Source organism: Macaca mulatta, chromosome X (assembly GCF_049350105.2).
Source record: "Macaca mulatta isolate MMU2019108-1 chromosome X, T2T-MMU8v2.0, whole genome shotgun sequence".
NCBI lineage: Eukaryota > Metazoa > Chordata > Mammalia > Primates > Cercopithecidae > Macaca > Macaca mulatta.
In genome coordinates, this window is record NC_133426.1 from 125,012,366 (window position 1) to 125,036,589 (window position 24,224).

At 41.7% G+C, this 24,224-nt stretch overlaps 1 protein-coding gene across 5 annotated transcripts in view; it reads left to right on the plus strand.

The window, feature by feature from the left end:
* Positions 1-24,224, plus strand: part of DOCK11 (dedicator of cytokinesis 11) — a 189,595-nt gene that overhangs the window by 53,010 nt on the left and 112,361 nt on the right. For all 5 annotated transcript variants that reach the window (XM_028842425.2, XM_077989509.1, XM_015128074.3 and 2 more), the window contains exons 7-10: positions 14,138-14,272; positions 18,766-18,943; positions 19,335-19,414; positions 20,817-20,900. In XM_028842425.2, the coding sequence (XP_028698258.1) occupies positions 14,138-14,272; positions 18,766-18,943; positions 19,335-19,414; positions 20,817-20,900 (477 nt within the window). The remainder of the gene's footprint in view (positions 1-14,137; positions 14,273-18,765; positions 18,944-19,334; positions 19,415-20,816; positions 20,901-24,224) is intronic.

Genomic DNA, 24,224 nt, shown 5'->3' on the forward strand with positions numbered 1-24,224 from the left:
ATAGAGAGTGTGGTGAGTCCAAGGCAACCTGGTGACCACATAGCCCACAGCTGAAGGGGACAGCTGCCACTTGTCTCCAGCTAATTGTTGTTTTGCTGTAGCTGAGCTAGACTCTTTGCTTTGCCTCTTTTTATCCTCAGCTGCTCATATTCTGGCTGTGTGTGTGTGTGTGTGTGTGTGAGAGAGAGAGAGAGAGAGATCATTAACATATAAAAACATTTATTATTATTATTATTTTTGAGATGGCTCCTGGCTCTGTTGCACCAGGATGGAGTGCAGAGGTGCAATCCCAGCTCACTGCAACCTCCACCTCCCGGGTTTAAGCCACTCTCCTGCCTCAGCCTCCTGTGTAGCTGGGATTACAGGTGCACGCCACCATGCCTGGCTAGTTTTTGTATTTTTATTAGAGACGGGGTCTCACCATGTTGGCCAGGCTCGTCTCGAACTCCTGATCTCAAGTGATCCATCCGCCTCGGCCTCCCAAAGTGCTGGGATTACAGGTGTGAGCCACTGTGCTTGGCCTATTTCTTTCTTTTTAAAACCTCTACCAAACAGTAGGCAAAGGAAGGGAAAGAGGAATAAACCAAGTTAATTGATTATAGGAAGCTATACAACTTTTGTCTTTATTTTTATCATTTATTTATTTGGTTTTGAGACAGAGTCTCACTGTGTCGCCCAGGCTGGAGTGCAGTGGCGTGATCACGGCTCACTGCGGTCTCAAACTCCCAGGCTCAAGTCCTCCCACTTCAGCCTCCCAAGTAGCTGGGACCACAGGCACATAGCACCATGCCCAGCTAATTTTGTTTGTTTGTTTGTTTGTTTGTTTTTGGTAGAGATAAGGTCTCCCTATGTTGTGCAGGCTGGTCTCAAACTCTTGGACTCAAGTGATCCTCCCACCTTGTCCTCCCAAAATTCTGGGATTACAGGCATCAGCCACCATGCTTGGCTACTGCACAGCTTAAAAAAATTAATAGGAAATACTTTGAAATGCAAAGGCCATATTGAGGTTTGGGAACTGTTTCTGGTTATGAGTTTCATTTATCCCCACTCTTTTCCATTATAGATTATGAATCTCCATTTTGGATTTCTGGGAGCTAAATATATATCCTTTACTCTTCTGATTTCATCTCCTGAGCCATAGCAGTAGTGTTGTATTTCAGAATTTGTCACAGCTAGAATGGGAATCACAGGAAGGTTCAGCTACAACCTTCTGAGGCGTTTTGCCAATATTACTTTTTCCTATAATAATTGTATTTTGGGCCAGGCGTGGTGGCTCATGCCTGTAATCCCAGCACTTTGGGAGGCCAATGCGGGAGGATCACTTGAACCCAGGAGTTTAAGACCAGCCTAGGCAACATAGCGAGACCCTGTCTCTACAAAAACAAACAAAATTAGTCATGTGAAGTGGTGCTCCCCTGTAGTCCCAGGTACTTGGGACATTGAAGTGGGAGGGAGGATCACTTCAGCCTGGGAGGTCGAGGCTGTAGTGAGCGAGATTGCACCACTGCATTCCAGCCTGGGTGACAGAGTGACACCTTACCTCAAAAAAAAAAAAAAAAAAAAACATGTTTTAACTGTTATTTAGTTCAACGTTATTGAAATTAATTGGAACTGCAGTGCTGACACATCATTTTTTTCATGTTCTCTTTCTGTATCAATACAGGGCATGTGAGTGTACAGGGCAGAGGATTGAAACGGGGGAGCAGTTAGATAGTTTCCAGGCTAGAACTTGAAGTGAGGGCCAAAGCACAAGTCCAGGCCTATGAAACAAAGCACACTGGGAGAGTCTGGTTTGTACCTTTCAGTGCTCTGTTACAGGGTGGGGGATCGTATACATTTTTCCTGCGTCAAGTCTGGATTGTTTCAGGCATAGGAGGCTAAAGCTAAAGATGGGGTGAGCAGCTGACCCAGCTCTTGGATAATTGGAAAAGGCGGAGGCAGAAGAACTGAGACAAAGGGTTGGCAGAGTTTGAGACACTCTGAAAGGAAAGTTTCTATGTATTTTTTTCTACTATGGTAATGTTTGAAGTGAAGAATACTAATGAAGCTCATAAGCAAATGGGAAGATGACTCAGGTGTGCTATTATCTGAGTCATTTCCCCAATCCTGGAGGCAGGTTTATCCTTAGAGCATCTGGAGTTCCCTGCCCGCTAGGAACTCCAGCCCACACTGGTAAGAAGCATTGGTAGATTTAGCAACTAGCACCTCAGGGCCAGAGCTTGCAGAGTTGAGAGAAAAGAACCTTTTCTTTTTGGAAAATCCAAGCTTTGATAGCCTCTGCACACTCACGGCAGACTAACTGGGAAGCAGCAGCAGATCTGGTTGTTAATCATGACTCAGTGGCAAATAACAGCCTCCATAAGCCAAGCTTCTTCCCTGTGTTTTATCTGAGCTTATTTGATGCCCTGTGGCTTGACACTGGCCTGCAGATCCCTCTGGAATTGCTAGGGAATAAAAAAGCAAGGCATCTTGATGCCTTTTAGAGAGAGGTGTACGTTTAAGGGTCTTTATTCATTAAGAAATTTCTAAATTTTAAAAATTATGTGCAGGGCACAGTGGCTCACGCCTGCAATCCTGGCACTTTGGGAGGCCAAGGCAGGAGGATTGCTTGCATTCGGGAGTTTGAAACCAGCCTGGGCAACATAGCAAGACCCTGTGTCTTCAAAAAATAAAAAAATTAACTGGGCGTGGTGACGCATGCCTGTATTTGCAGCTACTTGAGAAGCTGAGGTGGGAGGATTGCTTGAGCCTGGGAGGTCAAAGCTACAGTGAGCTGTGATTGCATGACTGTGCTCCAGCCTGAGTGACAGAGCAATACTCAATCTCTTAAAAAAATTATAATCAGTTCTTTGGAAAGTTTGAAATTATGCACAACTTTAAACTGATTTTAGAAATAGATCTGAGTTGTTTTCCTGGACATTTTGACTGTTAGAAATAAAGGAATCTGCCCAGGTGTTCATGACCAGCCTGAGCAACATGACGAAACCTTGCCTCTACAAAAAATACAAAAGTAGTTAGCCAGGCGTGGTGGTGCACTCCTATAGTCCCAGCTACTCTGGAGGCTGAGGTGGGAGGATCACCTGAGTTCAAGAGGTGGAGGTTGCAGTGAGCCGAGATTGTGCCACTGCACTCCAGCCTGGGTAACAGAGCGACACTCTGTCTCAAAAAAAAAAAAAAAGAAAAAAAAAAAAGAGGGAGGGAGGGAGGACTCTAATAGCAAAGAAGGAGGAATTGTATTATGAGAGAAAGTGCAAAAATAAAACGAAGGAAAGAGTATTAGAAGAGACTCAGCAAAGTGCAGTTGATAAAGGGAATTAGAAGATTCCAACTTTATAAGATCTTTTGAGAAAGGCAACCACATGGTTTTAATGCAACCTAAATAATATAGCCAAAGTAATTTGTATATGGGTTGCTTTAGAAAGTTCAACCTTCCTAGCTAGCTTGCCAGTTTTGCAAGAACATTCAAGTCGATGGTTCTTGCAATGACTTGCAATGCATTCAAGTCGATGGGCTCTAGGTAAAAGACAGGCTGGTAGAGGAACTAGGCTGAATTCTTCGTATTGGAAGATTATAAGACCCCATATTTATGGAATAAAAATTTATATTTTCCCCAATATATAGCTTTCCACCTGCTCTGGTCAGTTGTTAAGATATAATCTACGCCACCTTCTGAAATGGGCGTATTTTCCCAGAAGTGCTTGCTGAGTATAACCTCATTGTTGGCTGAGAAACTTGCCCTGAGGAGCCTGGGCTACAGGAAAGTTGCGAATAATGTGCATCACTCCACGAGTCACAGTGCTCCGTGCCCAAGCACTTCCTCTCACTGAAGAGGATGCTGGTATCATGCAGTTCTTGCAAAAGCTCCGTTGCGCTGGGTGTGGTGGCATGTGCCTGTAATCCCAGCTACTCAAGAGGCTGAGTCAGGAGGATCACATGAGCCCAGGAGTTTGAATTGAGCCCAGGAGTTTGAACCTGCAGTGAGCTGTGATTGTGCCACTGCACTCCAGCCTGGGCACAAAGCGAGACCTCATCCCTTTAAAAACAAAACAAGGGCCGGGCGCGGTGGCTCAAGCCTGTAATCCCAGCACTTTGGGAGGCCGAGACGGGCGGATCACGAGGTCAGGAGATCGAGACCATCCTGGCTAACACGGTGAAACCCCGTCTCTACTAAAAAATACAAAAAACTAGCCGGCCGAGGTGGCGGGCGCCTGTAGTCCCAGCTACTTGGGAGGCTGAGGCAGGAGAATGGCGTGAACCCGGGAGGCGGAGCTTGCAGTGAGCTGAGATCCGGCCACTGCACTCCAGCTCGGGTGACAGAGCGAGACTCCGTCTCAAAAAAAAACAAACAAAACAAAAAAAAAAACAAAACGAAACAAACAAACAAAACCAACGCTTTGTTGGTTGTTTGGGTGCAGTGAACATTTAGCACTTATAATTTGCTCTGTTCTTTGTATTCAGGTTAAAACAGGACAAGCCTTATCATAGCGATTAATTTCTTCAATTTGTGGTTTCTAGTTAATGAGGATGTACCTTGTTGCCACTCTTCAATTCCTGGAAAAGTATTAGAGAGAAGTTTTAAGATGTCGTAGAGAATGCATGATCCTTTAGATAGAAACCGCAATCCTAACAGACCGCTATTCATTTATATTCTCTTTCCCAAGTAGCTGCTAGAGACATCTGCTTTATTCAACTTCTTTTCATATCAACGAAGGAATTTAATGTGGGCTTAGATAGCTGTGATATTGGACATAGCCTTCCCCTGGTATTTAGAACTATTTTTTCCTAAGAGATATAATGATATATGGAGGAATTTAATCTTCAGGGTGGTTTTTGCATTTTTGAAAAATTGCTGCAGATTCTTGGCCAACTCCTGGGACACCCACCTTTATGCATCTTTTTGGCTCAATTTGGTCACATTCCTCTAGCTCTCTCCTCCCCATTCTCAGCAATTAAACGTTGAAGTGCCTTGATATGATATCGGGGTTGCAAGTTCAACTGGTTGATGTATGACTCACTTCTAGTGCCCTTTAAAATTTTTTTTGGCACAAAAGAGAGCCATTTGTTATATATCCAGAGTCCAAAAGTCCTTAACTCCTTAACTCTTCCGGGAGGGATTTTCCCTCCTCTGCAGTGGGAGAGCATCAAATCAAATGAGGATTTGACCTAAGAAAGCACATAAGATATTAAAATAATTGCTAGGAGGTCAAGGTCACTATGTGTATTAGAACAAAAGGAAGAGAAAATATTTTATTTTTGATATGTTAGTCCAATTGTATTCTCAAATCTACCAGACTGTCTCTTACAGCTAACAAATGGATTGCATTCCTTTATTATGCATAAGAGATTTTTTCACTGATTTGTTTTTTATGTTTTGTTTTCCCTCATTCATATTACTTCTCAAAAACCATTTATTAGGTGCTTCCTATGTGTCAGACACTATTGGGTATCAACAAATTCATGACCAAATAGGTAATTTCTTAATTTAATTTTTTCAGAGACAAGGTCTTACTATATTGCCCTGGCTAGAGTGCAGTGGCACAATCATAGCTCCTTGCACCCTCCAACACCTGGGCTGAAGCGATTCTCCTCCTCAGGCTCCCAAGTACCTGGGACCAGAGGTGCATTCCACCACGCCTGGCTATCAAATAGATATTGAATGCCTTGTTAATACAAGGTATTAGCATTGTGAAGGGTAGAGAGAAGTGTCAGATGTAGAGCTTAAAACCTTTTTGGGACGGTGGGCTGGGCACAGTGGCTCACACCTGTAATCCTAGCACTTTGAGAGGCCGAGGTGGGCTGATAACTTGAGATCAAAAGTTCGAGACCAGCCTGGCCAACATAGTGAAACGCTGTCTCTACTAAAAATACAAAAATTAGCCAGGCGTGATGGCGTGCACCTGTAATATCAGCTACTCGGGAGGCTGAGGCACGAGAATCGCTTGAACCCGGGAGGCAGAGGTTGTGGTGAGCTGAGATCGCACCGCTGCACTCCAGCCTGGGCAACAAGTGAGACTCTGTCTCAAAAAAACCCAAAAAAACAAAAAACAAAAAAACACCTTTTTGGGGAGGTGAGACACACACTAACAACAATTGTTTAAAGATGGTACAGTGACCAAGTGCTACATGAATCTAGATCATTGTGGCCTGGGGTCAGAGAAGGCTTCTTGAAGAAGGCGGGACCTTGAAGGAAGTGAATCAGAAAGGAGAAAAGTGAATGTGCCAGGTAATATGTATAAGGCAGAATGGTTAGGTGAAGCTGAGTAGTCACGGGAGATGAAGTTGGTTTGGTCCTTTGGTATCACCTTGTGCCTCCATTTCTCTTCTGTAATATGGAGGGCATAAGAGTAATGACCACACAAATTGTTACTTAGGATTCAATGAAATAATACAAGGAAAGCACTTAACCAGAGACCATAATGCACAAAGCACCCCACAGATGTTAGCAATTGTTGTTATTTTATATTATTAGGGTTGTGGGAGGGCCTTGAGTGCCAGTGTCTGGCATGTGTGCCTTATTATGTGAGTAATTGAGAGTCATTGATTATTTGAGCAGTGTTATGCCATGCTGAAATACATCTGATAAAATAATTTGTGTTTAATGAGAAAGGTGGATTGTAGACCCCTCCTACTAGACTTTGCTTTAAATCAAATAGTTGAAGAACTCTTCAGTGCCCAGATTTGGTAGAATTATTTAAGAAAAGCTATTTGATTTTTACTCAGTTTCTCAGTGGGTAGGACAGTGTCATATATTAAAACTTGGGCCCGGGTATGGTGGCTCATGCCTGTAATGCCAGCACTTTGGGAGGCCAAGCCAGAAGGATCACTTGAGGTCAGGAGTTCGAGACCAGACTGGGCAACATGGTGAAACCCTGTCTCCACCAAAAATACAAAAAGCTTAGCCAGGTATGGTGACACACACCTGTAGTCCCACCCACTTGAGAGACTGAGGTGGGAGGATCACTTGAACCCAGGAGGCTGAGGTTGCAGTGAGCTGAGATCGTGCTACTGCACTCCAGCCTGGGCGACAGAGTAAGACTTCATCTCGAAAGGAAAAAAACAAAACAAACAAACTTGATAGGACTGTAAATGACATGAGGGAGAGAGGTGAGTGATGTATCAGGTTACCAACGTAGTGGTAGGGGATCTTCAGCAGGATGAAGTTCCTGGCATTCTGGTATTATTACTGCAACTCACTTTTCTAAGTCCTGTGGTTTTTTTCCTCATTGTTTCTTTCATTTTTGTGCAGAACAGTTCTAAGACCCAGTGTGTCTCTGTCTCTCCTGCTTTCTCCTTTTCCTTGCTGGCTCTTCCATTGTGTTCTGTCTGAGACATTAGGCAAGTTCCCCCACATCATTTCTACATTGCTCCTGGCCTACCTACTCCGCCTCTAAACCTTTGAAGCATCCTTTCTAAGGGTTTCTAGTTCATGCAATTTAGCAGTAAATAATTACCCCTCTAGGTAACACACAATAGGTAAACACTCTTGGGATTTGTTGTATAGAATGATAAAAGATTTTCCTACTTTCTTTTCTTTTCTTTTTTTTTTTGGACACAAGATCTCGCTCTGTCACCCAGGCTGGAGTGCAGTGGCGCAATCTCTGCTCACTGCAGCCTCTGCCTCCTGGGTTCAAGCACTTCTCCAGCCTCAGCCTCTCAAGTAACTGGGATTACAGGTGCACACCACCACGCCCGACTAAGTTTTGTACTTTTAGTAGAGACGGGGTTTCACCGTGTTGGCCATGCTGGTCTCGAACTCCTGACCTCAGGTGATCCACCGGCATGGGCCTCCCAGAGTGCTGGGATTACAGACGTGAGCCGCCACCCCCAGCCGTTTTCCTACTTTGAGGTGCTCCAACTTTCCTTCCTTTGTTTAATCTTTGATGCCGCCGAATGACAAAAGGCCTTTGTTCCTGCTCCAGAAGGAGTTCAAAAAGGTTGTCATCTGGCCAGGCACAGTGGCTCACACCTGTAGTCCCAGCACTTTGGGAGACTGTGGGTAGATCACTTGAGGCCGGGAGTTCAAGACCAGCCTGGCCAATATGGTGAAACCCCATCTCTACTAAAAATGCAAAAAAAAAAAAAAAAAAAAATTAGCTAGGTGTGGTGGCATGCGCCTGTAATCCCAGCTACTTGGGAGGCTGAGGCAGGAGAATTGCTTGAATCTAGGAGGCGGAGGTTACAGTAAGCCGAGATCATACCACTGCACTATAGCCTGGGCAACAGAGCGTGGCTCTGTCTCCAGAAAAAAAACAAAACAGTTCGTCATTCCAACAGCTTGGGACCTTCAGCAGACTTGGCAGGACCTGATCCTATAGAATCAAATCCTTTGGCTTGTTCTCTGTTTTATTCTTGTGGGTGGTCTGAATGGGCCACTCTTCACTGAGTAAGCTGGGGCATTTTCGGCTGTGTTCACCATCTAACAAAAATAATAAAGACAAGGAGGAGGAGAAAGAAGAGTATGGGCATTACAGAGGAACGCAATTGTGTTGGATGAAACCACTGGAGAATCTGCTGGGGAATCTGTGCTGGAAATGGGATTATTCATTCATTGTTTATTCATTTTGAAGCATTTTACTGAGTCCAGGCATTGTTACAGGTACTGGGGGGATAACAGCCGTAGATGAAACATGAAACTTCATGGGCTAGAAAGATATGGCAAATAAAACGGATAGATGAATAACATATTTGTGTAGGGATCACTCCATGAAAAAGACATAACTGGGTGCTATGATGAGGGCAGGTGGTACAGAAGGCCTCCCAGAGGAGGGGAGATTCAAGCAAAGACCTGAAAGGAGTAAGAAAGTAAACTGTGTGGATAGTGAGGAAAGAGGATTCTAGGCTGAGGAAACAGGAAGTACAGAGACCTGAAGGAGCTCACTTGAGATATTTGAGTAACAGCAGATAAGCCAGTGTAGCTGGAGCAGAAAGATTAGAAATAGAGTCCAAGGAAGGCTGGGCATGGTGGCTCATGCCTGTAATCCCAACACTTTGGGAGGCCAAGGCGGGTGGATCATGAGGTCAGGAGATTGAGACCATCCTGGCTAACATGGTGAAACCCCATCTCTACTAAAAATACAAAAAAATTAGCCGGGCATGGTGGCGGGCGCCTGTAGTCCCAGCTACTCAGGAGGCTGAGGCAGGAGAATGGCCTGAACCTGGGAGGTGGAGCTTGCAGTGAGCCGAGATCGCACCACTGCACACCAACCTGGACGACAGAGTGAGACTCTGTCTCAAAAAAGAAAAAAAAAGAAAGAAAGAAAGAAAAAGAAAAGAAATAAAATCCAACAAGTAATCTGAGGCCAGATCCTGTACAGTGTTCTGGGCTATGGTGAGGATTTTAGATCTTACTGTAAAGTAAGGTGGGAAGCCATTGGAGGATTTGGGCAAGATTCTCTTTGTAGCCATTATCCTATTCTGATTTCAGTTCTATCAGTGACTTGCCTATGTGAACTTTTTTTTTTTTTTTTTTTTTGAGACGGAGTCTCGCGCTGTGTCACCCAGGCTGGAGTGCAGTGGCGCGATCTCGGCTCACTGCAAGCTCCGCCTCCCAGGTTCACGCCATTCTCCTGCCTCAGCCTCCCAGTAGCTGGGACTACAGGCGCCCGCCACCACGCCCGGCTAGTTTTTTGTATTTTTAGTAGAGACGGGGTTTCACCATGTTAGCCAGGATGGTCTCGATCTCCTGACCTCGTGATCCACCCGCCTCGGCCTCCCAAAGTGCTGGGATTACAGGCTTGAGCCACCGCGCCCGGCACTTTTTTTTTTTTTTTTGAGACGGGGCCTTGCTCTCTCGCCCAGGCTGGAGTACAGTGGTGTGATCTCGGCTCACTGCAGCCTCCACCTCCCGGGTTCAAGTAATTCTCTCACCTCAGCCTCCTGAGTAGCTGGGATTACAGGGGTGTGCCACCATGCCTGGCTAATATTTTGCTTTTTTAATAGAGACACAGTTTCACCATGTTGGCCCGGCTGGTCTCGAACTTCTGACCTCAGATGTTCCACCTGCCTCGGCTTCCCAAAGAGTTGGGATTACAGGCATGAACCACTGCTCCTGGCTGCCTGTGTGAACTTGAACGAGCTCTTGGTCCCTCAGTTTGCTGTTAGGTAAAATGTGGGTAATGATACTTATCCCCAAGAGGTATTAAAACGATTAGCTATTGGTTACAAAAGACTTGCAGCCTTCGAATGACAGGTATGGTATAGAATAATTACCATTATTCTGTATAGTCGTTATTTTAACACCTGTCTTCTTTTAGAAATGTAAAAAAAAATCTCTAAACGTATACCCTAAATAGCTGCATTGTAGAAATTTTTTAAATGTCCAGGAAGTTATGTTTCTGATTTCCCTTTGATTTCCATGTGAGAGATTTAGGATATTCCTTTCTTCTTTGCAAAAGAGATCTTAAAAGCTTCTCAGAAGTTGAAACCCAACATATATCATAAAATATTAGAATGAGAAGAGATCTTAGAATGTGTTGGGCAGAGTCTGATTTCTACATAGAGATGACTTTTAAAAATATTCCTTACTGTCCAAACTCTGTGTTTCCAGTGTATGAGAAATCACGTGGGGAGAGTAGCTTCCAGGCTAGGAAGGCTGCTGTGTTATTTGTTCAAGTTGAATGAAATTATTTGTAGATTGTGGAAAAATGTGATCTTACAGATCATCTGGTCTGATCTCATCATTTTACAAGTGAGTAAACTGAGAGAAGCAGAGTCTTGAGGACAATTTCACTGCTGGTTAGCAGGAGATACTGGCTGAGAATCAGTATCATAAGACTTTCAGGCATCTGCTCTTTCTGAGTGCTCTTTCAGGCATCATGTTCTCTCCCCAGATTCATAAGCTACCTACCCTTGTGTCACATTTAGATATAATTGCAATGTTACAGGAAGTGATTTGCTGTAATTTCATATCCCTATCTCCATTGTAATGATGTGCTTTGCTAATATTGGAAGTGGTGGCTGCCACAGAATTTCTGTGCTTGGTGAGGCAGCTGTACGTGAAAAAAAAATTTCCCAGACTATAATTTGACTGTATGCCACAAATGTTTTGCTCTGTATTTTCTCTTCTGCCTCTCTCTTTGTTGCTGGCTGTTGACTCTGCAAGTGGATTCTATAGGCTGTCCCACTGAAGCAGCAGAATTTCGGTTTTAGATTTGAACAATTCAAATCTAAATTTTTTCATATTTTTTTCATGTTACTTTTGGCCTGAAAGACGTATTTTAATTTTGTTATAGATAATTATTGTGATAACTTTAAAAAGCAATGTGTTACACAGAGTTAGTGCTCATTACATGTTTATTCATTTGAAATGACCTCAGCATGTAATTTTAAGCCTTGTATTCCCATGATTTTAATGATAGATGTGAACCATTGTCATGAAAATGAGCAAATAGGCCGGGCAGTGTGGCTCACGCCTGTAATCCTAGCACTTTGGGGAGCTGAGGCAGAAGGATCCCTTGAGTTCAGGAGTTTGAGACCAGTGTGGGCAACATAGGGAGACCCTGTCTCTAATAAAAATAAAAATAAAATAAGGAAATATACATATATCATCACCATTATGATTAACATTTTCCTTTAATATTAATCTAGATTTCTTCCAACAAACTTAAATGTGGATTAATTGAATATGAGAATATATGCATATATTCTCACATATATGAGATATGTAAATATGTGAAAGATATAAATATGCCCACACATTCTCTTTCTGTTCCTTTGCATACTAATACAATAACATTTAATTGACTGGAATTGCAAAACAAGGTGATGTTTTCTGCTTGGACTCTTTTTTTTTTTTTTTTTTTTTTGAGACGGAGTCTCGCTCTGTCTCCCAGGCTGGAGTGCAGTGGGGCGATCTCAGCTCACTGCAAGCTCCGCCTCCCGGGTTCGTGCCATTCTCCTGCCTCAGTCTCCTTAGTAGCTGGGACTACAGGCGCCCACCACCGCGCCCAGCTAATTTTTTTTGAAGTTTTTAATAGAGACAGGGTTTCATCGTGTTAACCAGGATGGTCTTGATCTCCTGACCTCGTGATCCACCTGCCTCGGCCTCCCAAAGTGCTGGGATTACAGGCGTGAGCCACCGCGCCCGGCCTGGACTTTTTTCTGTTGATAGCATATAGCCTACGTGGCCCCTTCCTGAGCTAGAAACTGTAGCATTTATCAGTCTAACCTGTTAGGGTATTCCTTACACTGATATATATTTTTGTCATTCATTAAAAAATCAATGATATTTATACAAGTCAAAAATAACTATTAATGTTATTAATTTTTACTGGTTTTTTCTTTTTTTTTTTTTTTTTTTTTTTTTGAGATGGAGTCTCACGCTGTTGCCCAGGCTGGAGTGCAGTGGCGCGATCTCGGCTCACTGCAAGCTCCGCCTCCCAGGTTCCCGCCATTATCCTGCCTCAGCCTCCTGAGTAGCTGGGACTACAGGCGCCCGCCACTGCGCCCGGCTAATTTTTTGTATTTTTAGTAGAGACGGGGTTTCACTGTGGTCTCGATCTCCTGACCTTGTGATCCGCCCGCCTCGGCCTCCCAAAGTGCTGGGATTACAGGCTTGAGCCACCGCGCCCGGCCTTTACTGGTTTTTTCTAAAAAGAAATGCCCCTTAAGGCTTTTATATATTTTGCTTGATCATACTACAGAGAAATAAATTGATGTTTCAGGTACTTTGCCAGACATTAAGTTGTTGGCAAGAATGACCTTGCCAAATAATACTCTTTGCATAATTAAAGTTCTCAAAATGATCAGGGATCATATTGGATAATCAGATGGGTGATTAAAAGTGACAAGCTTAAAAAATTTTTTTTTTTTTTTTTTTTTTTTTTTTTGAGATGGAGTCTCGCTCTGTCACCCAGGCTGGAGTGCAGTGGCCGGATCTCGGCTCACTGCAAGCTCCGCCTCCCGGGTTTACACCATTCTCCTGCCTCAGCCTCCCAAGAGCTGGGACTACAGGCGCCCGCCACCTCGCCCCGCTAGTTTTTTGCATTTTTTAGTAGAGACGGGGTTTCACCGTGTTAGCCAGGATGGTCTCGATCTCCTGACCTCGTGATCTGCCCGTCTCGGCCTCCCAAAGTGCTGGGATTACAGGCGTGAGCCACCGCGCCCGGCCGACAAGCTTAAATTTTAAAGCCAGGTTCTTCAAATAAGACAAGATGCATAGGAATGCATTTCTTCAATAATCACCAGGAGTCTATTTCCTAGCTGCTCTTCCCATCCCACCCTGAAGTGATTTCAGATCTATCATCCTGGGAAATTGCAACTTGAATAAGCTCTGCCTTTCACTGTGACAATTGCTTGACATAGCCTGCAGTTTGTGACTTACTGAAAGAAGCATCAATTCATCAGAGAGCTCCTAATCCCTTTTCTCACCTCTTTCATCAGGCTCTCAAAGTCTGTTTTTAGGGGAGATTAGAGGGACGGCATGAACTCATCAGGCAGTCCCCAACCTTTTCCCGTTCCTGTGGGCTTTGCTGTGAGTTGTAGCAACAGGCTTCTCCTTAACTATTGTGAATCCCTAACTCCAAACAAACGGCATAGTTCCATTAGGACTGTTGATTTAAATGTCAGCACTTGGGGCGGTCAACAACTGGTAGGCAACTAATGAGTCTGTGCTTCCCTGTGAGTGCCCTGTAAACTGGACTTTCAGAAGCAAGGACATTGGTACAGTGTAGATGAGTGCAGTAGGAAGTGTAGGTGAGATGGAAACATGTAATGTGGGTGTATATATAATATATATGTATATATATGTGTATATGTATGCTTTTTATATTTATTCTTGAATTCATGGTCCTAGAAACCAAATTTAAAGGATCTAATCATGGTTTGCAATTAAATGGGAAAAGAATGCTATAGTGAAAGGGTCAGGAGATTCAGATATCAAAATGCTTTATACATTTCAAAGTGTTAAATCTTAATTACTGTTCTCTAGGTATTTGATTAACTGAGGGTAAATCATGTGACTTTCATTCACTATCTTAAAAAAATGAAGATAATGATAATTCCTAACATCTTGTCAGGGTTGTCTGAAGATTGTCCAGGCACAATGCCTGGCAAGCCTTTGAGGTTTTTAGTTCAGAGAAACTATTCAAATGCAATGTATATGTAACAAATGTATCATTGCTGGGTTTTCCCCACGTAGGTATTCAAGAGACGATATTTTTACTTGACCCAACTTCCTGATGGTTCATATATTCTCAATTCCTATAAAGATGAGAAAAATTCAAAAGAATCGAAAGGTTGCATCTACTTGGACGCCTGCATTGATGTTGTTCAGGTAAGGCCATCGAGGTAATCCTTCTCTTTTTCTAAGAGGGTGACTGATAAACAATATTAAGAACCCCAGATGGCTGGGTATGGTGGCTTATGCCTGTAATCCCAGCACTTTGAGAGGCTGAGGCAGGAGGATCACTTGAACCTAGGAGTTCATCAGCCTGGGCAACAAAGAGACCCCGTCTCTGCAAAAAAATATAAAAAATTACCCAGACATGGTGGCATATTCCTGTGGTCCCAGCTACTCTGGAGGCTGAGGTGGGAGGATCACTTGAGTCTAGGAAGTTGAGGCTGCAGTGAGCTGTGATTGCACCACTGCACTCCAGCCTGGGTGACAGAGCAAGACCCTGTCTACAAAAAAGAAAAGAGAAAAAAAGAAAAAGTGACTGGGTGCAGTGGCTCATGCGTATAATCCCTGCACTTTGTGAGACTGAGGCGGGCAGATCACTTGAGGTCAGGAGTTCGAGACCAGCCTAGGCAACATGGCGAAACCCCATCTCTACTAAAAATCCAAAACTTAGCCGGGTGTGGTGGCACGCGCCTGTAATCCCAGCTACATGGGAGGCTGGGAGAATCGCTTGAACCCGGGAGGTGGAGGTTGCAGTGAGCCAAGATGGTGCCACTACACTTCAGCCTGGGTGATGGAGTGAGACCCTCACAAAAAAAAAAAAAAAAAAAAAAAAAAAAAAAAAGGAAAGAAAATGAACCTCGGCATTTTTCTATCTTGATTGATGGCATCTCCATCCTCCGAAACATCCACACTAGAAAGCTCAGAATCCTTTTCAGTGCCCTGTTCTTGCTCAGTGCCAATATTTAAATGTTTATCAGGTTTCTTTGAGTCTGGCTCTAAAGTGCCTCTTAACCTCTTACCTCCGATTTTCATTGCCCTTTCTCCGGTTCTCCCTTTTATCATCACTGGCCTAAAGTTGCGCTTTTATGCCTCCTGATTTCTTGTCTTGCTCCAGTTCAACTTCGTAAGATATAGATTGGGTCAATCATTTGCCTTCTCCAAATCTTTTGGCTCTTGATTTATTGTCTTACAGAGTCAACTCTAAAGCTTTTGCCATGACATTGAAGGCCCATAGTGATTTGGCCTCACGGTACTTTCTAGCCTCATCCCTCTTGAACCCCCTTGTGTATTCTGTGCTCTGGTCACACCAGGCTAAGCATTCTAAGGCGTTTCACACATATATGGCTTGCCTTACATTTTTTCCCTCTTCTTGCTGCATGTAATTTCTCCTTCTATTCCTGTTTGAACCTTATCTTTTATGACTCAGCTTAAAGACTACTTCTGCCATGAAAAGTTTTGTGTTTCCTTCCTCAACCTCATGACTACCAAGTAGAATTAAGCTCCACCTCTCCTGTGCTAACCATTTTGCTTTTCCTTCTGTCATACAACTGAGTCACATTCTAATTTTGGTTTATTCTACACATTCCTTTTGGGATTACAGGGACAATCTCTTACTCATTTCTGTTTCTTCTATAATAATTACCAGGGTTCCGCGCACAGTAGGGACTTAATGAATGTTTGTTGATATGAATTACTGAGGGGACACAGACAAAAACAGGGTGGGAAGTAGAGGGCAGAGAGATAATCTGAATGGGAAGTCAATTGACTGTGAAACAGAAGTCATTATTACAGAGCCAGGGTGGTGTGGTGGACTAGAAGGATGGGCTGATTAGGAGGAAAGCGATGTTAGTTCAGCACTCTCAATTTACCTGTATCTTCATCTTCAGAACTGTGAAGTGGGATTAGTAATATCTATATACTCCATCAAACAAGATTGTTGTGAGGATCAAATGAGAAAATACCTTTAGGGCATGATGCTGTGTGCCTGTAGTGCCAGCTACTCAGGAGCCTGTGGCAGGAGGATTGCTTGGGCCCAGGAGTTTGACGCTGCAGTGAGATATGATCATGCTTGTGGAATAGCCACTGCACTCCAGCCTGGGTAGCACAGTGAGATCTCATCTCTAAAAGGATAAGTTAAAAAATTCTAATAAATGAGAAAACACTTTTTAAAAAGTACAAAGATCTATGTGAATAAAATGTGCTTATATGTATGATTATATATTATCTATTCATATATATGAATTCATATATATAAAGAAGACCTTTCATATCTTACTGGAAGAACAAGGCACACACAATTTCTGGATTGACCTTTCTTTGAAGTGCTTCCCTCATCTATTTATTTTTATTATCATTTGGAAAATTTTTTTCTTTTTTTTTTTTTTTTCGAGACAGAGTATCACTGTGTTGCCTAGGCTGGAGTGCAGTGGCTCAATCTCAGCTTGGCGTAACCTCTACCTCCTGGGTTCAGGCGATTCTCCTGCCTAGAGTAGGTGGGATTAGAGGCACTCGCCACCATGCCTGGCTAATTTTTGTATTTTTGGTAGAGATGTTGTATAACTTTCTCCTTAGTTCAGTTGAAACTGGTTCTTGTCACATAACCAGGAAAGATTAGGCTTATGGACACATAGAAGGGTAAGAAGTGGAATTTACTTGGTGAAAAGGAAAAATAACTCTCACCAAAGTGAGAGAGTCCTGCTAGCAGGTTTCCCACCTCACAGATTGAAGGTTTCACCGGGGACCCTTGGCTGTCTCCTGTCTCTATCAGAGATGGGCTTTCTTCATGTTGGCCAGGCTGGTCTCGAACTCCTGACTTCAAGTGATCCGCTCACCTCAGCCACCCAAAGTGCTGGGATTACAGGTGTGAGCCACCATGCTCAGCCCCCCTCATCTATTTATGATACCGCCTCCCAAATATTTTCAAATGTATAAATCTTTATGACTTGAAACAGCAGTTTAATTTCATCCTTTCCTAGACTCCGAAGATTAGAAGGAGGAACTTTCTTGCTTCCTTCTTGAATAATGACCATGCAGTGGAAAATTATTGATTCATGAGCATTTCTTGAAATTAATGCTGTGGGATTTGAAAAGGGTAGTATGTCATTTCTTTTGTCGTGACAGAGAAGGTGGTAAAGTAAAAGAACGTATCAGCGTGTTTGAGAAAAGGAAGAGACTTATTTTCCTTGTGTGGTGGTATTCAGCACAGGTTACTTCCTTGTATTTTACGCAGAGTCACAGTTTAATGTGAACCAACTATGGTTGTATGGTCTTACTTTTTCTTTCTTTTTTTTACCAAGCCCTTCCTCCTCCTCCTCCTCCTCCTCTTCCTCGTCTTCTTCTTCTTCTACCCCTTTCACTTACCCTTCCCCTTCCCCTTCTTCCCCTTCTTCTTCTTTCTCTCTGTCTCTCCCTCTCTCTTTCTTTCTTTTTTTGAAACAGAGTCTTGCCTTGTCTGGAGTTGCAGTGGCATGATCATATCTCACTGCAGCCTTGCAGCCTTGAACTCCTTGCTGCAAGGAATCCACCTTAGCCTCCAAAGTGCTGGGATTACATGCATAAACCACCATGCTTGGCCTTCTCTTTTTAATTTTTAATTATTTTTTTGAGGCAGGATCTCACTGTATTGCCCCGGCTAGAGTGTAGTAGTGTCATCTTGGCTCACTGCACCCTTGAACTCCTAGGCTTAGATGATCCTCCCACCTCAGCCTCCCGAGTAGCTGGGACTACAGCCACGTGCCATCACGCCTGGCTAGTTTTTCTTTTTTGTAGAGATGAGGTTTCACCACTTCACTCAGGCTGGTCTCAAACTCCTGGGCTCAAGCAATCCTCCCTCAGTCTCCCAAAGTGCTAGGACTACAGGTGTGAGCCACTGCCCCCGTCTTTACTTTTTCATTGTTATGGATATGGAATATTTCTACATATTTTGGGGGTACATGTGATAGTTCAATACAAGTATACAATATGCAAATGATCGAATCAGAGTAATTGGGTTATTCATCACCTCAAGTGTGTATCATTTCATGGTGTTAGGAACATTCCAAGTCCACTCTTCTAGTTATTTTGAAATATACAATAAATTATTGTTAACTATGGTCGCCCTATTGTGCTGCTAAACTCTGTAGTCTTCTTTTATACTACTGTGATACAGTTGATACTATGCGTGGTAAAATGGGTTAGGATCTATAGTGCCTTTTATGGTGAGACATAAATTAAGTATCAGATTTGTTTCAGGTCATATTTAAATTTTTTAAAGTACTGACTTTGAAAATCCTTAACTATTCAAGGAAAAGTTTGAACAGGCTGGACGTTGTAAAATATTTGCTTACTTTTTTGGTGGTACTTTGATTTTCTAAATGTGAAGGATGCCAAAAGGCCTTAAATGATAATACTTAACAAGTATTGTTTTCTGCCAACTTTATGCATAGTCATACTACTGTGCTCAGTCCTGAGGGGAACAAAAAATATATTTAACATAGTCATTTGTTGTCTTAGAGTGTCTGTTTCTTACTGAAAGAAGCAGTTATTTAATGAAAGTCTTGACGCACATATATACTAAGCTGAGATAAAAATAAATATAAACTAATGAAATCTAATAGTAAAAGGACAACTAAACTAACTGAACACATGCTTTTTTTTCCCCCTTCTAGTGCCCCAAAATGCGCCGTCATGCTTTTGAACTCAAGATGTTAGATAAGTATAGCCATTATCTGGCTGCTGAAACTGAGCAGGAAATGGAGGAATGGTTGATAACTTTGAAAAAGATTATTCAGATCAATACCGACAGTTTAGTTCAAGAGAAAAAGGAGACGGTAGAAACAGCACAAGGTCAGAATTTTAAAGTGATTTATTATTGAAGTAAAGCCCTTGTCTTTATTCCATGGAAATGTCCTCTGTGCAGGGTGAATAGAGAACTGTTAATCTTAAAAGTTGACCTGCTTCTTCATTAATAAGTGACTGTGGAGGTTGATAGACTTTTTAAAAATAGTTGATGCTGTATGGGCTCTGACACATGAAATATAACCAGACTAAAACAGATAGAAAATTCATGGCAGGTTTTCAAAAGTCCATTAAAGTTTTCCCTATGCTTTCATAATAGAAATTCTTTGCAATAAATCTAGTAGGAGAGGATGGGTGGGAGAGATAGTTAGGATACTCCTCTTAGGTTATTAGTAATGGTCTGTATGGTTTAGAACATCTGCTTTTAATGAATTTGCAGATGATGAAACTAGCAGCCAAGGAAAAGCCGAGAACATCATGGCAAGTTTGGAAAGGAGCATGCATCCGGAACTGATGAAGGTACATCTTTCATATGGCAACTTGCCTTCAACTGAGATAATGCAGGATTAGCTATTAAAGTTTTAATGCTGGATTCCATTTGGCAATGTCATTTCCACGTTAAAAACCACAGCAAATTGGTGAAACAGGTAGAGATTGTAAAAGAAAAGTTGCACTCCTGAAGACTTACTTGTAAGTACCAACTGACAGTTTGAAAAAATCTTATTTTTTTCCGGACACCAAGAAATACTTCCAGGCTTTTGTGACTTCATTAATTTTATCTGCTAGTTCTTATTCAATTTAATTACTGTATATCATTCATAAAATATTCTTCAGAAGGATAATGATGCAGCTCATGCACATGATATTTAATCTATGACCAACATATGTTAATCTCACATGAAAATCATATTCTCTATATGTAAATATATGTGTATATGAATGATGCAATCTGACAAAGATTTTGCTGCTGTTTGAAGTCTGAAATGAACCAATTTTGAAATTGTAGAGATGATTGTTCTGAGTATCTCACCAAGATATTATATTCTGTAGACTCTATATTATAGTAGATTAGTAGGTTGTGACCCATTTATTCATTTAAATCATTGTCAAACCTATTTATATTTTTACTTTATTCATCTTCCTGGACAAATTAGTTATACAAATTTGGAAGCACTCTTTTTTTTTTCTGTTTTAAATTTACTCCTCATAAACTTCAAAGCTATTTTTCAAAATTTAGAGACACACTCATGATTCTCTAATCTAGGATTTTTTTTTTTTTTTTTTTTTTTGAGACAGAGTCTTACTCTATCGCCCAGGCTAGAGTGCAGTGGTGCGATCAGCTCACTGCAACCTCTGTTGCCCAGGTTCAAGTGATTCTCCTGCCTCAGCCTCCCGAGTAGCTAGGATTACAGGCGCCCGCCACCACGCCCAGCTAATCTTTGTATTTTTAGTAGAGACAGGGTTTCACCTTGTTGGCCAGGCTGGTCTCGAACTCCTGGCCTCAAGTGATCCACCCACTTCGGTCTCCCAAAGTGCTGGGATTACCGGCATGAACCACTGTGCCTGGCCTTATCTAGGATTTTATAAAATGATTTTATAGATTTTAGTTGCATTCCCTCTCAATCTTTGTCATCCTGGATTGTGCAGCTCGTTAGGTATTTCCCAAAGTGATGGAATCAGAATTACATATAATATTCTATAGCTAACATCATGGCTATGAAAACTATGGTGATTTCTCTTTTGTTTATTTCTCCTTTGCATCCAGAGTCTCTTGCATTCCTGTTTTGTACTGACTACAGGACGAATGGTGTATTTTTGAAGCTGTGACAGATTGATAGTTTCACATAAACTATACATTTAAATAGTGTTTAACACTGTTTTGAAGGAAATGAAGTAACATACGTATTTTTTTAAATTTTAGTATGGAAGAGAAACTGAACAACTAAACAAACTCAGTAGAGGAGATGGAAGACAGAATCTCTTTTCTTTTGATTCAGAAGTTCAGGTATTAATGATAATGTTTCTTTAAATAGTCCTAGAATTACTGCTTATTCAGATAAACAACATCTTTGAAATGTTGAACTCACTGTTTTTTGCACCAGTGGGGAATACAGATTGTTTTATATTTGTCTTGTTTACTTTGAACAGGTAACTTAACAATTAACTCTTCACTCAAGGGGACTGTCACATATGCAGATAATTTGGAGCTGAATTATATACACACACACACACACACACACACACACACACATATTTATCAGTTTCTTGTATTCTTTTCTCTTCCTCTTGCTCCTTAAAATAGATAAATTAAAGCGCTATTAAAGGTGGTTACAGTGTTCTTTTAGCCCATGAAATACAATTGTGATCTAGTGGCAGAAAATATCTCCAGTATAAAGAACACATGAGTCATATGAAACATTTGTTTTTCACATTTGATGTAGGCCTGTAGAACTAGGATAATTTTCATGTCTGGCTTAATCACACTTTAAATGGAGGGTGGTGCAGGAAGGTGCAGGTTTATATGCAGATGTGTATTTTAACCTCTTTCATGAGAGTTAGATGTGTTTTGTACTAAGATACACGCAGTGAATATTTAATTCTATGGCACTTTCTAAGTAAGTTTTTAATTTGTTTAAGTGGGAAAGGTCTACAGTATTTAAGTATTACAAATATTTTTCCTAATGGAAAATACTTTTTGAGAAAATGAAATTGAAGAAGATGAAATTTTTTGGCTTTCTTTTGCCTTTTCCTACATGAGATTTCGAATGAAAATTTTTCATTTTGTTTGAAATCGGAAAATGTGCATTACAGTTTTTTCTTCCATGAAAATATGAAATAATTTGGGGAAGTCTGATTTTGTTGTTGTCGTTTTTCCTTTTTCTTTTCTTTTCTTTTCTTTTCTTTTCTTTTCTTTTCTTTTCTTTTTTTTTGAGACGGAGTTTTGCTCTTGTTGCCCAGGCTGGAGTACAGTGGCACAATCTTGGCTCACTGCAACCTCCGCCTCCCCAAGCGATTCTCCTGCCTCAGCCTCCCAAGTAGCTGGGATTACAGGCATGCGCCACCATGCCCGGCTGATTTTGTATTTTTAGTAGAGATGGGGTTTCTCCATGTCGGTCAGGCTGGTTTTGAACTCACGACCTCAGATGATGTGCCCGCCTCAGCCTCTCAAAGTGCTGGGATTGCAGGCGTGAGCCACTGTGCCTGGCCTCTTTTTCTTTTTTTTTAAGTGTAGTCAAGTATAGTAGTGACAAGGGGAGAAAGAGTAGAACAAAAAGTTCAATATGTAATTGACTGAACAATCAATTGAGATAACTTACTACCTTTGGACCAGCCGTTGTTGTTTTTTTGCTTCGTATGGTTTTCTAATTAAAAATTTAGTTTAAAATGGAAAAAGTATATAGGCTATAAGTAATGTAAACATTTTTCCTTAATGAAAATATCATACAAGAAAATGGAATTATTTGGAGAAAATAGATTTTAAAAAATAATTTCATTTCCCTTTTTCCCCCCACGGAGTTAAATATTGCTTTAGTGCAAGTTATGTGATTTTTTTTTTTTTTGTAAAAAAGTAATAGTATAATGGGCCTCAGGGATGTTTGTTCTGAGATATTCATTCAGAAATTTACTTGTTCCAAGCATGTCTGAGTCTTTGATCCTCCCACCCATGATTGGGCTCTAGTTGGACATGTCAGGCTGTTTCATTGTATACAAAGGAGCCAATTGACTGTGGTTGAAACTAAGGCCAGTATCTTTACAAATTTGTGGTGTAGCATTTTTGTGGTAATAAAACTGAACTGGTTTTATGTCTGAGTTGTTTATCAGTGAGCTATGGTAAGGGAGAAATTCGCAGTTGTGATGAAGCTTTAAGGAGAAGAAATTGAATGTAATGTTGGTTACGGAAGGCAGTCTCACCTCAGAGAAACCTATGTTGTTATCTGTCAAGTACCTTTTCTAGGTGAGGCGCCATCCCGTAATTTCACCTTTTCTTTTGGCCATAGTTCATTCTTTAGAGACATGACCTTAGAGAATAAAGAAACACTGGCTGACTAAAGGGGATGGCTCAAACTTTGAGCTGAAGAAGGCCATATGTCCCAATATTTGTACTCACAGGCCTTAGAATGGAAAGGATTTGAAGGCTGGAGTGGTTTGGTCCAGTTTCTCTTTCCATTCTACTGTCTGAGTAAGACAGAAAGGAGAGCAGATAAATGGGTGGAAATTAAACTTGATTTCCATGGCAATGACTTGCCTCCACAGATAGATATATGTTCAAGAGGGAGCTGTCTAGTCCCACACATTCACATTCCTTTTGTAGATAAATAGATTCAAAGGGGAAGATGTCATGCTTTCAGGCACAAATCTTACGCATTGGGTCCTTTTAAGGAGGTTTCAGTCATACCGGGTAGGTTAGAACAGCTATAATTATCCAGTATTCTTCAGGCATAATACCTGTTTTGGCTTGATTTACTTAGGTAATTGAGAAAAATTTTTGTGTGTCTTGTCTTGAGTTTTCCATACTGACAGTGTCATTCTGCTCAGATCCATCCAATCATTTTCTGCCTACAATGGCTACAGCCTTAATGGAAGTATAGTAAATTGACCCCACAATCCACACTTCCCTGCCCCTTTGTGAATAGAATAGAAGTCTGTTAAGACATTCAGCATGAACAGATGAACTTAGATTGCCTGAGCAGTCTTTTGCTTTGAGAGACAAATTCCTCCCCTACTGAAAGGAATTCCTTTACAAACCCCATATCTTCTCCTTAAACTTGTTTTTATTTCAAAATACCAATAATTTTTAAAAATTGGTTGCTGTGGCAGCCCAGGTCCATTGCCCAGCTCTGTTAGCTGAGTTCAGTGTTGCTCAGTTTCCTAAGCAGATACCTCTTGCTCTGTTCATATTAAACATAGGTAGTCCATGGGGTTCCAGCCTTTTGTGCCTCTCAGCCTAAATGCTGCTGACTCCCACATCCAGATCTCTAAGTCAGGCCTCTCCCATTTTTCCAACTACCTGCTACCATCACCTCGAATACAACACATTCCATACTGAACTCACTATTTGTACTCACTGTACCCCCAAATCTGCCATTCATTTGTATTTCACGACTAAGTTCATAACATCACTATGTATTGAATCTCCCAAATTAGAGATCCCTGTGTTAATCTTTTTTTTTTTTTTTCTGAGACAGGGTCTGACTCTGTCACCCAGGTTGGAGTGCAGTGGCACCATCATAGCTCACTGTAGTCTTGAACTCCTGGGCTCAAGCCGTCGTCCCACCTCAACCTCCCGAATAACCGGGACTACAGACCTGTACCACCGTGCCTGGCTAGT